Raw genomic sequence first — 17,459 nt, 5'->3', positions numbered from 1 at the left:
ATTGCAGGGCTGACACAAAGAGACAAACAACCATTCACACTCACATTCACACCTACGGTCAATTTCTCATCTCATCTCATTATCTCTAGCCGCTTTATCCTGTTCTACAGGGTCGCAGGCAAGCTGGAGCCTATCCCAGCTGACTGTGGGCAAGAGGCGGGGTGCACCCTAGACAAGTCGCCAGGTCATCGCAGGGCTGACACATAGACACAGAGACAACCATTCACACTCACATTCACACCTACGGTCAATTTAGAGTCACCAGTTAACCTAACCTGCATGTCTTTGGACTGTGGGGGAAACCGGAGCACCCGGAGGAAACCCACGTGGACACGGGGAGAACATGCAAACTCCACACAGAAAGGCCCTCGTCGGCCGATGGGCTCAAACCCAGACCTTCTTGCTGTGAGGCGACAGTGCTAACCACTACACCACCGTGCTGCCCCGCATCATGTATCCTTTTTTTTTTTAAATCATGCATTGTGTTGGTTTTGCACATAATTTTTTCATATACTGGAATATTGGTGGATACAAAGTATGAAAATATAAGATGTGCTGCCCAATAGAAACTATTGGTACAAATCTGGTGCAGTATGGTGAGACATGTTAACCAATGAGAAAACTGGCATTGTACAAAAAACAAACAAACAAAAAAACACCATAAACTGTGATATTTTGGAACTGTATAAAATGACAAACCCTATGATTGATGGTGGAGATCACTCTGCAGACTGACTCAGCTTTAATTATTTGATTTAATAAAAGTCTTTTTTTTTTTTGCAACTCCTTGCTCTTTGATTCTCTTTGGTGAGCAGGTTTCCATGACACTTTCCACCACGGAATAACTGAAATGATTCTATCCATGTTCACTGGATATGAGCAATCGCATACTCTGATTAGCTACTCTATTACTACTAGGATATCAGCTCATATACCACAAGTAGAGAAAAACAAAACAGCGGACCATGTTACTGAACCAACCGAGGACGAAATAAAAACTCTACTCGAAAACAAAACCCCCAAAAATACAAAAAAAAAGCACAAATTATGGAATAAAAAGTATTTGATGGTAAGAACATATCTGTTTTTATTTTTCAAACATTATTATTATTATTATTATTATAGCATTTTTCACAGACTGCTACTGTAATTTCGCCGGTTTGTTTACATTTTAAGCAGAAATGATTTGGTCGGATGTTTTGTCTAAAGTTTTTATTAATTGAATTTGCAAAAAGAAACAAAAACAAAAGCTCTGTTTCTTAAAATCCAGTGAATATGGATAGAATAAAAACAGTTATTCCACTCAATCTCGTTGTACATGGCTTATAGCTGGCTATCAGCTCATGCACCATTCGATTTCATGGGGTAACTATTAATTGTTACAGTCGTGTACAGTATTTAACACTCCACTTAATTTGATTTTAACTCTTACTTCGGCTAAGTCACATTTAAACTCAGTGCAGAAACAACCGGAGTGTGAGAGCAATCCCGCTTATGGTAGAGACTGCAAGCAAAGAGCAAATTTAAATGTCCAAGGCTCATTGCGCAGTAAATATTTAGAACTTGTTCAGATCGTAATTTTCAGCATTCCCATTACATCACTTAGAAGATTGCTCATTTTTCATTTGCAGCCCATTGGTCAGTGGATAAAGACTTCTTTCAAAGGAAAAATGGCTCAGTTCTAAAAGCATATGACGGCAAATAAATCAGAAAGCCAGTTCAAACAGGAGGACAAAGACAATGAACATGAATGCGTCAGATGCAATGATTCAGCATAGTTATTTACCGATGTCCTCAAATGAAAACTGATGCATGGACAGCCTTTTATGATGTTACCACTCCATGTTCTGGCAGCATGGAGCCCAGCATGGGTCTTGCTGATTCATTTAAAAACAGCTAACTCACCAATATTTCTTTCACTTTCTGAGGCTCTGGAACAACAGTGAGAATAATTATTCATAACCAGCCAAGACAGTGTGTTTGTTTATGAATGACTGATGAAATTGACAGCAGATATGAAGCACTTTATGATTTTGCGGACTGTGTGTGTGTGAGAGGTAGACATTTTGTTGCTGCAGGGAATATCTTTAAAACATAGCCACAGTAGGACCAGATAAAGGTACTAGTTGATCGTGTGTTAGTAATATTGGCCACTGCCTCTTTTCAGCTCAAGAGACATATAAACAGCAGGTTGGGAGACTATGTTTCATAACCCAGTTATTATCCAACAAGAAGAGCTAGCAATAAGATTGAACAAGGCACTTACTTCTTAAACTCTTCAAATAAACCCAAAGAGCAGCATTGTGATCGTGCATATTTAGTGAAGCTCAGTGAATACCAACTCAGCCAACAGAAACAACCATGAATATAAATTGTTGCACCAGTCTGATCTGGTTTAAATTGGTCTTTTTATAGACACTGTTATTGATCCATTGTAACTTGGTTTTGGTTCACTTTCATCTAGTACCTAAATGTTCTATTTTGGTCCACATTACATTTGAAGTCTTATTTGCAACCACAGGAGTCATTCTTCCTACACCTTCAAAAGACGCATTAAAAACTTTCACTGGCCAAAATCTAGATGATGGTACTGGGGTGCTTGAAAGTTTGTGAACCCTTTAGAATTTTCTATATTTCTGCATAAATATGACCTAAAACATCATCCGATTTTCACACAAGTCCTACAGTAAAAGTAGATAAAGAGAACCCAGTTAAACAAATGAGACAAAAATATTATACTTGGTCATTTATTTATTGAGGAAAATGATCCAATATTACATATCTGTGAGTGGCAAAAGTATGTGAACCTCTAGGATTAGCAGTTAATTTGAAGGTGAAATTAGAGTCGGGTGTTTTCAAACAATGGGATGACAATCAGGTGTGAGTGGGCACCCTGTTTTATTTAAAGAACAGGGATCTATCAAAGTCTGATCTTCACAACACATGTTTGTGGAAGTGTATCATGGCATGAACAAAGGAGATTTCTGAGGACCTCAGAAAAAGCGTTGTTGATGCTCATCAGGCTGGAAAAGGTTACAAAACCATCTCTAAAGAGTTTGGACTCCACCAATCCACAGTCAGACAGATTGTGTACAAATGGAGGAAATTCAAGACCATTGTTCCCCTCCCCAGGAGTGGTCGACCAACAAAGATCACTCCAAGAGCGAGGTGTGTAATAGTCAGTGAGGTCACAAAGGACTAACTTCTAAGCAACTGAAGGCCTCTCTCACATTGGCTAATGTTAATGTTCATGAGTCCACCATTAGGAGAACACTGAACAACAATGGTGTGCATGGCAGGGTTGCAAGGAGAAAGCCACTGCTCTTCAAAAAGAACATTGCTGCTCACCTGCAGTTTGCAAAAGATCACGTGGACAAGCCAGAAGGCTATTGGAAAAATGTTTTGTGGACGGATGAGACCAAAATAGAACTTTTTGGTTTAAATGAGAAGCGTTATGTTTGGAGAAAGGAAAACACTACATTCCAGCATAAGAACCTTATCCCATCTGTGAAACGTGGTGGTGGTGGTAGTATCATGGTTTGGGCCTGTTTTGCTGCATCTGGGCCAGGACAGCTTGCCGTCATTGACAGAACAATGAATTCTGAATTATACCAGCAAATTCTAAAGGAAAATGTCAGGACATCTGTCCATGAACTGAATCTCAAGAGAAGGTGGGTCATGCAGCAAGACAATGACCCTAAGCACACAAGTCGTTCTACCAAAGAATGGTTAAGGAAGAATAAAGTTAATGTTTTGGAATGGCCAAGTCAAAGTCCTGACCTTAATCCAAAACTGAAAGCAAAGGTTTACATACTTTTGCCACTCTCAGATATGTAATATTGGATCATTTTCCTCAGTAAATAAATGACCAAGTATAATATGTTTGTCTCATTTGTTTAACTGCATTCTCTTTATCTACTTTTAGGGACTTGTGTGAAAATCTGATGATGTTTTAGGTCATATTTATGCAGAAATATAGAATATTCTAAAGGGTTCACAAACTTTCAAGCACCACGGTATGTCCTTCAAACTGTGACCTGAAAACGGATCAACATTTGCCATGATTAAGGATGAATCCAGTCTTTATATGTGCTCAGAGAAATTAAACAGACTTCCCAAACAAGGATACACAGATGCTTCATTCGAGGACTCATTTTAATGAGTCCAAAAATAAGATAAGACAAAGTAGGCAGACTGGTTGTTGGTATGAGTGTGTAAATGTGTTTGTGTATGGTGCACTATGATGGACATCAAGGATGAATTCTACTGCCTCACACCCAGTGACCAGATAGGCTCTGCATTCACCATGATCCTGACTATGATGGAGTGGTTCCTGTAGATGAATGAAGCAAACTTGGCAATTAAAAACCAGAAAAAAAAATGAATGTGATGGTGTTCATATCAGCAGCTGTCCAGTTCCTATAAGCCTGTGCCCATGAAAGCCTCAGGCCCTGTCCACACGGCAACGGATTCAGGTGACTCCGATACAATTGCTTATCGTTTAGGCCTGGCGTCCACACGGCACCGGCGTTTTGGGTGCCCAAAACGCAATCTTTTTGAGAACGGGTTCCAGAGTGGAAAGATCTGGCAACGTTGCCGTTGTGAAGTCGTCTGGATGAGTAGAACGGATTTGTTTACGATGACGTCACAACCACATGACTGTGAGTGCTTCACGCCAGGTAGAAGTGTAACGAATATCACCAGGATATCACCAGGAAAAAGCCTTACAGAGCACTAGTGAGAGTGAAACACGAGCTTGGATATTATTATTATTATTATTATTATTATTATTATTATGTTCAGTGTTAGTTCACAGTAGTAATGCAAGAAGCAGAATAGTGACAGTAATAGTGAAGCAAAAACATGCAATTGTACAAACACTGCAGCTCTACAGCAAAATATTCATTTATGAAATGGTCTGATTCTTAACACCAGTAGTGCCAATGATCTTCTCATTGCGATGCGATGCGAGTTGTCAACAAATCCTATAACTTGGTTCATGAAACGCGCTTACAAAATATTTTCACTGTGAATATTTATTGTGTAATGGTGCAATGCCGCCAGCAAAAATAGGGAAAAAAAGGAGCGATCTCACCTCTTCAGATGTTGATTTAAGTCCTACAATACATTCCTCAAAAAGGGCGTAGAGGAGCAAATTAATCCAATTTATTCCGGACCATTAAAGACACCGCCTTCCGCGTAGAATCATACGTCATCCTCGCCGCCATATTGGATAGGTCAAAGCGGAGAATAAAGATTCATGTGCTGCCTTTAACTGTACCAACAGGTTTACTGTCCAAACGAGATCACATGGGATTACCTTTCACAGGTGAGAAACAAATTAATCCATCAACGTGTAGTATTCAATTTATTCCGGACCATTAAAGACGCCGCCTTCCGCGTAGAATCATACGTCATCCTCGCCGCCATATTGGATAGGTCAAAGCGGAGAATAAAGATTAGCTGCGTTTAACTGTACCAACAGGTTTACCGTCCAAACGAGATCACATGGGATTACCTTTCACAGGTGAGACTGGAAAAATACTTTTCATTGTATTTGGTCATTATAATGTAACTTTACAAACAGATTTTCCTGACTTTGTGGCTAATATGAAGTCTCGCGCATTATGCGCATGCGTCCTTACTTCTTCTATTGTTCTGGTGTCTCCGAAGGGACCGTCTTACAGCGCCCCTAGAGGTGTTGCATGTGTATTGCATCGTTTTCAGCAAGCGTTGCGTTGCCATATGGACCTGATATTTTACTGATTGTTGCCCATTTGGACGCGATATATTTTTAAATAACATCTCGTTGCCGTTGTCGTGTGGATGTAGCCTCAGATTCCTGTTCTGGGCTGATAGGAGTGAAACCCAGTTTATTCGTCTGCTATTGTAGGCCATCTGTTCCAAGGTTGGGCATGTAGTGCATTTTGAGATGCTTGTTTGCTCACCACAGTTGGTGTCTTCCCATCAACGCAAACCACTCTGGCTGGGGTGGGTTTCCCGAAAGCCTCTTAATGCTAAGAGCGTCTTTAACTGCCTTTTAAGAACCATTGTTAAGCTAATGTGGTTTTCCCAAACAATGTCATAGTAGTCCTTTCGTTCACGCTTAACTTACAATGGATCTGGATCACTATTTCACAGCAAAGAGCATTTCCTCGCAGTCGTACATACAGAATGCGCATGTGCCTCCAAGGGACTCTCACAATCAATGGGCGGAAACGGGCGTTGAATCTGCTGCTGGTGTTAAATTATTTTTCTTGGACATTGCAAGTACGTCAAATTAATTATTAAATAAATATATATTACATTAACGGCATTAAGCAGACACACTTATCCAGAGCAAAGTACAACATACCCAGAGCAGCTTGGGGTTAGGTGCCTTGCTCACAAGCACTTCAGCCATTCCCGCTAATCCAGGGAATCGAACCGGCAACCTTTGGTCCCAAAGATGATATACATCACCGAGTTGGCTATAAGCCATGTATGACGAGATTGAGTGGAATAATTGTTTTATTCTATCCACATTCACTGGATTTTGAGAAACGGAGCAGTTTTAGTTTTTGCAAGTTCGATCCATAAAAACTTTATACAAAACATCTGACAAAATTATTTCTGCTTAGGCGGATTTCTTAAAAACTTATTGATGGCTGCATGAATTGACTTTAGTGTTGTATTTTTGCATAAAGTGCCGTCTTGCTGTCGTGCCGAGGTATAGAGATCTTGCAGTCACGTGACCGGAAAGTACACAGCCGCCATTTTGTCGGTAAAAAACACAGCTGAATACTGCTGCATTCATGTACAAAATGGATAAATTTCAACCGACGGACTACACGGCTCATTTTTCTAATGAACAGATAATTAGATATATGTCTAAAATAAACGACCTACAGATTAGTGACCCTTATGGCTTACTGGACGTAGTTTTCACGACCGTGTCAGTGGATATGGAGCTGCCAGAGGTGGAATACCCAGACGTGTATAATTACCTCATTAACTTTCCCTCGCTGTTCAGTGGTGAAGCACTGCGTGCTTATAAATCTCTGGACAGTTATCTTTACAGAAATTCATGTGACCCCTAAAAGTGTAAAATAATTGTATATCTAGAGACTACATTGATTGTCACACCACTAAAGACTCAATCCACCCCCCCGCCTCAAGCCTTTTCTCAGGTTCCCACTTCCCGGAATTTTTTATTAGAGCAAGTCATAAACTTATGTTGCGAATAACCACATGGATATACTGAAATAAATACATGGCGAACCTGAGATGAAATGGTCACTGCACAGGCGCCAGTGATCGTTCTTTCCAGTCAGTTCCCATGCCTTGTTCTTGTTGTTTGCATCGGCCCGGCTGATAGCAGCAATCCACTTTGCACGCCTGTCAGGGTCCCGTGGCAGCCTATGAAACTTTCTTCCCGATTTCTGACCTCTCCTGTTGTGGCATTTATATGCCATACAACTCTCTGGCATTGTGGCACGGTAATATTTGAAGATTTGGGCGGAAAAAAAAAACAAAGTCAGTGTTGGAAAGACGGCAGAAATATGGCGTTTGACCGACAAAATGGCGACTGCTTACAATCTGGAGCGGATGTGACATCACGTGCAAGATCTCTATAGAATAGCTTTAGACATTTATTTAGTTCTTCCTTGGACATTTCAGTCTGTAATTTTCAAACTTCTTTGAGTTTTTGAACCAGTCTAAAAAAAATTCAACAAATTTTAACATTGAAAGATGAAGAATGTAAACAAACTGGTGAAATGACAGGAGCAACTGGTGAAAAATGCGATATTTATTTATTTATTTATTTATTTATTTTAAAGACATGTTCTTACCATGAAATACTTTCATTCCATACTTTGTTGCCTTTTTTTGTATTTTTTTGGGTTTTGTTTTCGAGTAGAGTTTTTATTTCATCCTTGGTTGGTTCAGCAAAACGCTCTGCCATTTTGTTTTTCTCTACTCACGGTATATGAGCTGATAGCCTAATAGTAACGTAGCCAATCAGAGCGTGCGATTGCTCATATCCAGTGAATGTGGACAGAATAAATATATATGCGTGCACAATTGTTTGTAGTTGAGTTGCACTTTGTTGTTGATGTGCAGATGATCTGTTATACACTGTGACAGGTGACACAGATGGGCAACAGCTCTTCAGTGAACAGCAGGGCTTTAAAGTGACACTTCAGTGAACGAGGACATCTGAATATGTCAGTCTGTTCTCACATCTCAGCCTTGTATCCTTGAGAAGGAAGGCAATGCCAGTAAAGTTTCTGTTCAAAGTTCCTGTTTGTGTTCACTCTCGCAGTCTGATGACTGATTCGTTTTCTGATTTGTGCCTGTTTTTACTTTGTGTATTTATACCCTCTGTTGTACATGTTCATCTCGAATTCTAATTCATCTGCCATGTTACTTCTAGGCTTGGTTTATGGGTTTCCTTGTTTAATTAGTTCAATTTTAACTCATTTAACTTTCTAGGGATTTCACCCAGCTGTCTTTGCCCTGTGTCTAATGTACCAGCTATAATTATTTGAATAAGCTAAAGAAAGATGATTGCACTTATGTCCTACACCACACTCCCAAAATCATCCAATGCAAATCGCATTGCATTATGAATAAAGTATATAACAATTATTCTTACAAGCAGACGAAGGAAAATTTATTACAGAGAGTTATATCGCCGTGTTATATCTCTCATACTTGGTAAGGCCTATAACTGAACGGCACACACCTTTGACCTGTGTGGTTTGTCAAACACAGAGTAACAGAACCCTTCTGAGAGCTGAAGTAAAACATCTTTAATGAGCTGAATGTGACCTCCTGCTTTACCCAGAGTTTAAGTGCAAAGTAAAAATGAATGAGCTTTTTATTATCATCGCAGAAGCACGTCTCTAAATTCAGCACTGAGAGAGAGAGAGAGAGAAACAACCTCTTCACATCTTTCTCTGTTCTCGCAAGCCAACACACTGACATCTATGACACATATATACGGTAAAAAGCCTTTTTTTATGATGCAACTGAAGCTTTTTCTGTAGTATGACTTTTTTCTATGTTTCTGCAATAGCATGTGATCAAAAACGGTTGCATTATTTAACACAAAAGACAAAGGGTGAACGTTGGATTATGCGGCAATATAACATTGTATGGAAGCCTGATGTGTCCTTGAACCTTCTGCTTTATTACATTTTACAGCCTACCTACTTGTTTTCCCTGAAGAATTTTGGCAGGGCGTTAAACACGTTACAGTGAAACCTCATGTTACGACCACTTCAAAATTACAACCACCTCAAAATTACGAACAGTTTTTCACGGTCCCGATTGCTTGCTTATATATTTCATTGGTCGCGGCCTTCAATAATGCGACCACCTCAATATTGCGTATTATGACCATTAATTTCGGTCCCACCCGTCGAAAATCAATGTAATTAAACCTCGAAAATACGGGCGCCCCCCCATCGTGTCAAAACACGGGGCACAAGAGCTTTCATGACATCCGGTTTACGTCATGCCGCAAAATTAAGATCGACTTGTACGACAATGAGTAGAAAACGTAATGAGTTGTCTTTGAAAGAAAAAATTGATCTGATTAATGAAAGTGTGGGTAAAAGTCAGCGTCAGCTAGCAGAAAAGTTTGGAATTGGCAAAATGCAGGTAATCGATGCAACGAGGTGTGTAGTGAGCTTTAGTAGATCGATTTAAATAGACAAAGTTCAAGTTGTTAAAAGTGTCATAAGGCCACACCAATTTAATTAGTTGGTTCTCGGATTTTTTCAGGAAAAATATGAAGCGAGTGGGCGAAATAAAAATAAAATTTAAAAAATGCTCTGATGGTAAAATTAGCGGTGGAAATAGACCAAACAATACAGGCAAACCAGTAAACAGAATTTCAACATACTTGTCAAAGATTTTACGCTTCTGTTTGCTGAATATCCTAACAATCACAAACACAGGCTTTGTAGGATTCCCCTCCACAGGCATGCTTCTTCCACAAGTCTTTATCTAAAGTGAAAGGGGCGATTTGATTGGTTTTCGGCGTTGGCGGGAGTTTGATTTCGATTTTTTTCAAGCGGCGATTCCGAGAACCAACTAATTAAATTGGTGTGGCCTAATTATGAAAGAGTATTCAGAATGAGATTTCAATTTCTTGTTTCAATGACTTGTGTAAGTTTGCTGTATGGTTTACATTTAAAAATGGTATGGTTTTAATTATGATTAATTCTATTACAAGTTTATTAAAACTTTAAATGAAAACTTAGTTATATTGTGTTTTACATGTTGTATTAATTTGTACTTGCTAGACACACAAACCACACACATGCTATACTTTTTGTTTAAATTTAGCTTGTTGATTTAATCATTTATCAATGAAACACAATAAACTAGTTCATAAATTTATTAAATGTAATACAACAGTATTAAGAACATCATGCATGCACGTTGCTATGCAACAGCTCAGCAACTGTCAGTACAATATATCTTGCCAACTCAATATTAAGACCACTTTGACCTGGTCCCAATGGTGATCTTAATATCGAGGTTTCACTGTAATTATATTTTCTCCCATTTGTTATTTGCAGCAGATTCTCACAATCACGTTAAATGCAAAACACATCAACAAACCAAAAACACAACAGCAGATTTAGAAACACATCAATATCAAACCAAAACAGAAAGGGTAGGTCTTACTGTAATTGAACACTGAGTAAGAGGAAGTATGGACTAAATGAGTCTACTCATGCCTTTATTCTTTTTTTAAATTTATGCTGTCAGCTCTGGACTGCATTATAATAACATCTTACTCACCAAGTCATTTTTGTTACGCTAACTAGAGAACAGTTAGTGTAGCGCTGAAACAATGCCATTCGTTTTCCTTTTGATAGTCATCATACCAGTGTTGTAGTCAAGACCACCTAAACCATGACCAAGACTTTGAGGGGTTGAGACGAGGTCATGATCAAGACCAAGACATTAAGGGGTTGAGACTACATCAAGACCAAGACAAGACCAAGACTTTGAGGGGTTGAGACAAAGTCAAGACCACCTAAGACAAGACCAAGACAAGACCAAGATGTTGAGGGGTTGAGATGAAGTCAAGATCAAGACAAGACCACGACTTTGAATGGTTGAGACAAAGTCAAGACCACCTAAGACAAGACCAAGACTTTGAAAGATTGAGACTAAGACAAGACCAAGGCTTTGAGGAGATGAGATGAAGTCAAGATCAAGACAAGACCAAGACTTTGAGGGGTTGAGACTAAGTCAAGACCAAGGCAAGACCAAGACTTTGAGGAGTTGAGACTAAGACAAGACCAAGACTTTGAGGGGTTGAGACTAAGTCAAGACCAAAACCAAGGCAGGGCGAGACTGAGTCAAGACCAGGATCAGGTGAGTGGGTATGTGAAGGGGGGCGGGGGAAGGGTGACACCAGTTAATAGGAAGAAAAATTTCAAATTAGCAATGAGTCACATTTGAAGCAGGAAATTTTACATCAAATCACAGTAACAATGTTAAAACATAAATCAGACAATGCACAGGCAATTTAGTGAAATCCCCACAGTTGTGGTCTTGACTGCTCTTGAAATAAAATCTCGAGTCCTCCATGTCTGGTCCTGAGACAAGACTGAGTAAAAATGCGGTTGATTCCGAGACAAGACCGAGACCTTCAGAAAGTGGTCTTGAGACTGATCTCAAGCATTACAACATGACATCATACGCCGTGAACACTCAGCATTGAGTATGTGATGTTCAATATGGACCTGCTTTTCCTTTTTGTTCATTTATTTTTGAATTTATAGCTGTGCTTTAAAATTTGCTGTTGATTTTCTGAATTTGCTGTTCTGTCTTGTGTTTTTTGGGTTTGATGTCTCGCCGAATTTACTGTTGTGTTTTCTGGTTTACGATTGTGTTTCACCATTGTATTTCTGAATGCTCTGTAGTATTTTTTGTTTCTGAACGTACTGTTATGATTTTGGTTTTCCTGTTGCGTTTTCAATTTCGCTGTTGAAATTTTGCTTTTGCTGTTATGGTTTTTGGTTTGTTCATGTGTTTTACACTCAGGGACCATTCATTTTTATGACCAGCATTAAAGAAAGGACTTTCTGTAGCACTGTTCTTTCATCATTAGACTATTTTGAGCTTTTTATCCATATTCTAATTATTCAAGTAAGTCCAGAGTTGTAAAGTATTGCCAGGTATATCGGTAATCAAATCCTTTCTTTTGTGTGTATTCAATCCACTAATTATTTCAGCCTCTTTGTTGTCATTCCCTAGATTCCGCTTGCACTCAAGACTGGTAAAGATAATACACTGAACTGTGGCACACTCATTGACAGGTAGGCACACACACATGCTCACACACAGATTGTCAGTGATAAAGTTGATTGAAATGACCTCCATTGTCATCCTGATGATCGCATTTAAAAGTTTGCTGCCTGTCACACTAAGGTGCCATTCAGCTTTCTTTCCAAGGACAGAAAAAAGGACAAAGAAGGTCAAAATCTATTATTGACTATAATAAGAACAGGATTTCTGTGTGTGTGTGTGTTTATGCATGTGATTATTCTAGGAAATGATGTTTGGATGTTCTCTGGACAGATTGCCAGCTACAGTATCACAAACTGCCAGCCCATTTTAATGGCCAGGCATGAGATAACATGTCCCAGTGCGTACATGGTCCTGCATACACAGTGTTCATTAATAACCATCCATTTCTGTCTGCGTGAGCTTACTTCATTCATCCGCTAGCTGGTGCAGTATGTTAATCGGCATGCATAATCTTTGATTTCTATTATCTTGTTTGCATTAACAACCTAAATGGTCTGTTAGTGATCAATATCTCTTTAAGGGCTACACCACTATGCACGCAGATCAATAATCGCCTCTCCTTCTGGATCCATGTCTAGCCTAATCATGCAGGCTAAACTACAGCAGATGCAGTAGTACTGGGTTAATTAAATCTAAAAAGATCTTCAGTGATCAATACGGCACATGGAAGATATCGTGCAGTTTACTGTGTTGATGTGGAGGATATCGACAAGTCATGCGGCCCAAAAACGGCAGGAAGGCAGGAAATCTCCTCGAAAGGAAACGAGAGCCGATTTCATGTCGCTCCCTTTTTCTGCGACTGCAAACCAAATACATTCTGACTTCATTAGAATATTGTGCAATGTGGCAAGAACATCTCACAGTTCTCCTACACTAATCCTCACCACACACACAAATGCCCACACACAGATTTATGACCAGAAAACCAACCGTCTTCCATATGGCATTGTCATTCATTATCTTCTGGACTGTGATGAAAATGAGATCTTGTGACGTCCACGGTCTTGTTACCAATCTGAACTCACATGATCTCCTCCTAATTAAATCACCAATTTAATTAGTCACGGGAGATTTGCAATTTATGAAGTGGAACCTGTTCTAATTAAATGATTTTGCCATGTTTTCTGGTGGCATATTGTGGAGGAGGATTATGATGAATTAATGTGAAAACTGTGGGAAGTAGAAAAAAACCCCAAAATAAAAATAACAGGAATTGAGTTTCAGAAACCCCTAAGGATCCCACCATGGATATGGACACATTGTCAATGGATTTTTTAATTAGACAGACTTTAAAAACCACTCTCTACAAAATAATTATACGACAGACAGAAGAAATCAAGCGATGAAAAGAATACTAAGCTGAGAGCATGCATGCTGCTACTCACCATACAGGATGTTGATGAGCGAAATGGGCATTACTAAGATGCCCACCAACATGTCTGCTACAGCCAAAGAGCGCAGGAAGAAATTAGTTGCATTCTGCAGCTTCTTCTCCAGCGACACGGCCATGATAACAAGAATGTTCCCTCCTATGGTAAGCAAGATGATGATGAGTATAAGCAGTGCTGGCCAGTTCTTCTCTTGGGTCGCTTCCCTGGCTATGCCCTGACTGGAAGACGAGGTGGAGGAAAAGTTGATGCTGGAGTTGGTCCCGAACAGGCTCTGGTTCAGGCTTCTGGTGGTGTTCTTGGGCCAGTTCATCCAGCCACTGATGTCTACAGAGGCAGTGGTAGAGCTGAAACCACCCATCAGTGATCCTGCTGGAGCCCCCATCCTTAAACAGCTACACTTCTACCTTCTGGTCACTAGCTGGTAGTGATGAGTGCAGGACAGATCCTCACACTCATGTAGGAGGACTGGAGAGTGAAACCGGTGGTGATAAACAAGCCACAGACGTTGCTATGTGAAGGTGAAGTCTATAGAATTAAGGACGTCCATTGTGGTTTCATCTTAAGTGTTACAAACTTGTCCTTGGAGAAAATATCTGAAAAGGACAAAGAAATATAACTAATAAGAACATAATCATTGATTGGATTGCTTGTTCAGTGCTTTAGGTGCAATGGATTGAAAGATGGAACCAGAGATTTGCTCACTTTTTGTAAATGAAATCCATTTGAGTTCAGTTTTAATCAAATTGGGAGTCAGCAAAATCATATTGCATAAATGAGCTCATTTATTCTAGACTAGTGAAGGTTAATTGAGTCTTCATGGTAGAAATGTTACAGAGTGCTTTAACACTCAGGGGCCACCATTTCTTCAGGTCCGTGTGTTAATTTCAAGCAACAATGCAAGTAATATTTAATTACCACACAGTTCTTCAGGATGACTGTCAAATGCCTCAGTGTAGTGATGGATGGACTAATTGGTCATATGCACCACTGGTCATTATTATGCCATTTTATCCAATCTATTAAGCTTCCGGATCATGTAATTACACCCACAGTTAATCATGTGATTACAGTATTATGTCTATCAGGTAATGACTTGCTGTTCTATGCCTAACAAACCCATAGTAGGACTAAATGACGTGGAGAAAATCCTGTAAGATGATTATACTGAAATATGCATGGGTTATGGCATGCTTTACAGTGTATTTAGACATCACTGATCTGACAGGGTTAAAGGTTGGACAAGCAACATAATTTATGCACAATGAATCTTTGGATTGCTGTGATTCATTAAAACACCCACAATTCTCATGTGGAGTGTCTGAGATTAGTCAGGATGCTCACACAACGACAACGACAACAACAACGTGAGGTTGCAAATGTGAGGTCCTGTTTGTCCATTGTAGCCTTTTGTGATATCAGTATATTGCAATAATAAAAATAATAATAGTAAAAAAAACCCTCTTATTTTATTTGTGAGCTGAAAACTATACGATGTGAGGAAGAGGAAAAGCCACCGATTATATTCGGCATATTAAGTGAAAATTCAAATTCAGTCCAAACTGCTTGAAATGGCAATTTCTCACTGAATTCAGAATTGAATGCAGAACAACATACTTTTTACAGAATTAAAATGTGTTTATGTTTAAAATACGTTCTTGAGATATTACAAATAAAGAGTGAAAAACAGCTTAATTTTTAAAAAACTGATGTAATATTCTGTATGAGGATCACATGGTCCAAAATGGGCCTCACTGACAAAAAAAGTGTTTTTTTTTCTTAAAGGTCCTCTGGCATGAAATTTTCACTTTCTGAGTTTTTTTAACGTTAAAATGAGTTCCTCTGACCTTCTTAAGTCACCCCAGTGGCTAGAAATGTCATAATGTGTAAACCAAACTATGCCCAACATTTGTCAACATTTGAGAATGGCGCGTCAAAATGGCGCGTTGATAGGCTCTTCCCTTTACTACGTCAGCAAGGGAGATGATCCCCACCCACTGTATGGATTGCCCGCCCAGCTCAAAAGTTGCCACCATAGATATGTCACTTCAATTTTGTAGTGAGGAGACCATAGAGGACACAACAACATGGCACCACCTAAGCGAGCAAAACATGGAAATTGCGCTGTACATGGATGTGACAACACAGAAAGGAGTCTGTTTTTACTGCCGTCGGGAGAGCCCCTGAAGACGCAGTGGCTTAATTTTATTTACTCCAATAATACGCCGTCGAGTCTACCTAAGACAGTGTATGTTTGTCAGAAGCATTTTCCTGATGAATGTTTCCACAACTTGGGACAGTACAGGGCAGGTTTTGCACATCAACTGTCACTGAAGCCTGGGTCCGAACCAAGCATCCCTGCCGCATCAGCCACAAACAGCGAACAAGTAAGTGTATAACTGTTAAGTCGTTTTGCCGTGTTTTAAAATCGGTGCGTTAGCCTTGCAATGGCTACATTAGCTGTGCAGCTAACCGCTTCCTGCAGTTAGCCAGGTATTCTGTGCTACAAAACCAAAAAGCAGGCAGCATGCTCTGTTAAACTGAGTTTAGTCTGGAAATTGACTGTAACTTATGAGCTTATGTTTGACTATTGCTCCGCAATGCATGTCTTCTGTTGGATAAGCGATATGTTGCTGTAGTTGCTGCTTCTATCCTCTTTGGTTATGGAGTGCGTGTTCAAGCCTAGGGTATTATACGTTTGTTGGTCAAGCCCCTCCCCCTCCCCCCATGGCCCGCCCCCACCCTCTACCCTTCCCCGCCTCCATGCTTCTCATTAGCAAAACGACGCACTGGGAAAAGCGCTGAAATGGGGCTTTCTCCCAGGAGGCTATATCTACGTGCCGAGGGTTTATTTCAAGAAAGGCTGCGGATATAACATCCGGAAACCTCCACGAGCCCGTTTAAAGCATCAACAAACCACCATGCCATGGGTCCTTTAATAACTTTTCTATTTTTCAAGATATTTACATGGAAATTGGCAGGCACATAGATGGTTGTATACTGAACACAAAGTTTTAAAAATTAGTAAAAACAAATCATGCAAATTAATACTTAATTAGTATTAATTATGCTAATTAGGTAACAACGTGGGCCGGCATGGTGGTGTAGTGGTTAGAGCTGTCACCTCACAGCAAGAAGGTCCGGGTTCGAGCCCCGTGGCCGGCGAGGGCCTTTCTGTGTGGAGTTTGCATGTTCTCCCCGTGTCCGCATGGGTTTCCTCCGGGTGCTCCGGTTTCCCCCACAGTCCAAAGACATGCAGGTTAGGTTAACTGGTGACTCTAAATTGACCGTAGGTGTGAATGTGAGTGTGAATGGTTGTCTGTGTCTATGTGTCAGCCCTGTGATGACCTGGCAACTTGTCCAGGGTGTACCCTGCCTTTCGCCCGTAGTCAGCTGGGATAGGCTCCAGCTTGCCTGCGACCCTGTAGAACAGGATAAAGCAGCTACAGATAATGAGATGAGATGAGGTAACAACGTTAAATCGGCATGCTCTCTTCTTCATAGTTTCACCAAATGGCTTTATTTGTGCAATATAAAGCTGATCTTGACTCTCCTTTATACACCGCAAAGAAGGAGAAATCAGTGTTAATTATAAAATATGCATAGGCACTGAATGTCATTCACATCTACCATTCTCTATCATAATAAAAAAGTAATAAAAGATTATTTCTAATACCCTCTTTGTGCTCTGCAGGTCTTTGTATTTCTCAAAAGTAGGGCCTACTAGTTTTTATATGAAAGAATATACAG

At 39.9% G+C, this 17,459-nt stretch overlaps 1 protein-coding gene across 7 annotated transcripts in view; it reads right to left on the bottom strand.

Moving 5' to 3' along the window:
• htr2cl1 (5-hydroxytryptamine (serotonin) receptor 2C, G protein-coupled-like 1) overlaps positions 1-17,459 on the bottom strand; it is a 363,746-nt gene that overhangs the window by 40,098 nt on the left and 306,189 nt on the right. For 3 of the 7 annotated variants that reach the window (XM_060930614.1, XM_060930581.1, XM_060930623.1), the window contains exon 2: positions 13,707-14,305. The exons of the other annotated variants lie outside the window; for them this stretch is intronic. In XM_060930614.1, the coding sequence (XP_060786597.1) occupies positions 13,707-14,094 (388 nt within the window). In that variant the 5' untranslated portion in view covers positions 14,095-14,305. The remainder of the gene's footprint in view (positions 1-13,706; positions 14,306-17,459) is intronic. 7 annotated transcript variants of the gene reach the window in all.

The sequence above is a fragment of the Neoarius graeffei genome, chromosome 1 (genome assembly GCF_027579695.1).
Source record: "Neoarius graeffei isolate fNeoGra1 chromosome 1, fNeoGra1.pri, whole genome shotgun sequence".
Taxonomy (NCBI): Eukaryota; Metazoa; Chordata; class Actinopteri; order Siluriformes; family Ariidae; genus Neoarius; species Neoarius graeffei.
The sequence above is the reverse complement of the archived record's forward strand: the minus strand, read 5'-3'. Positions and strand labels throughout refer to the sequence as shown.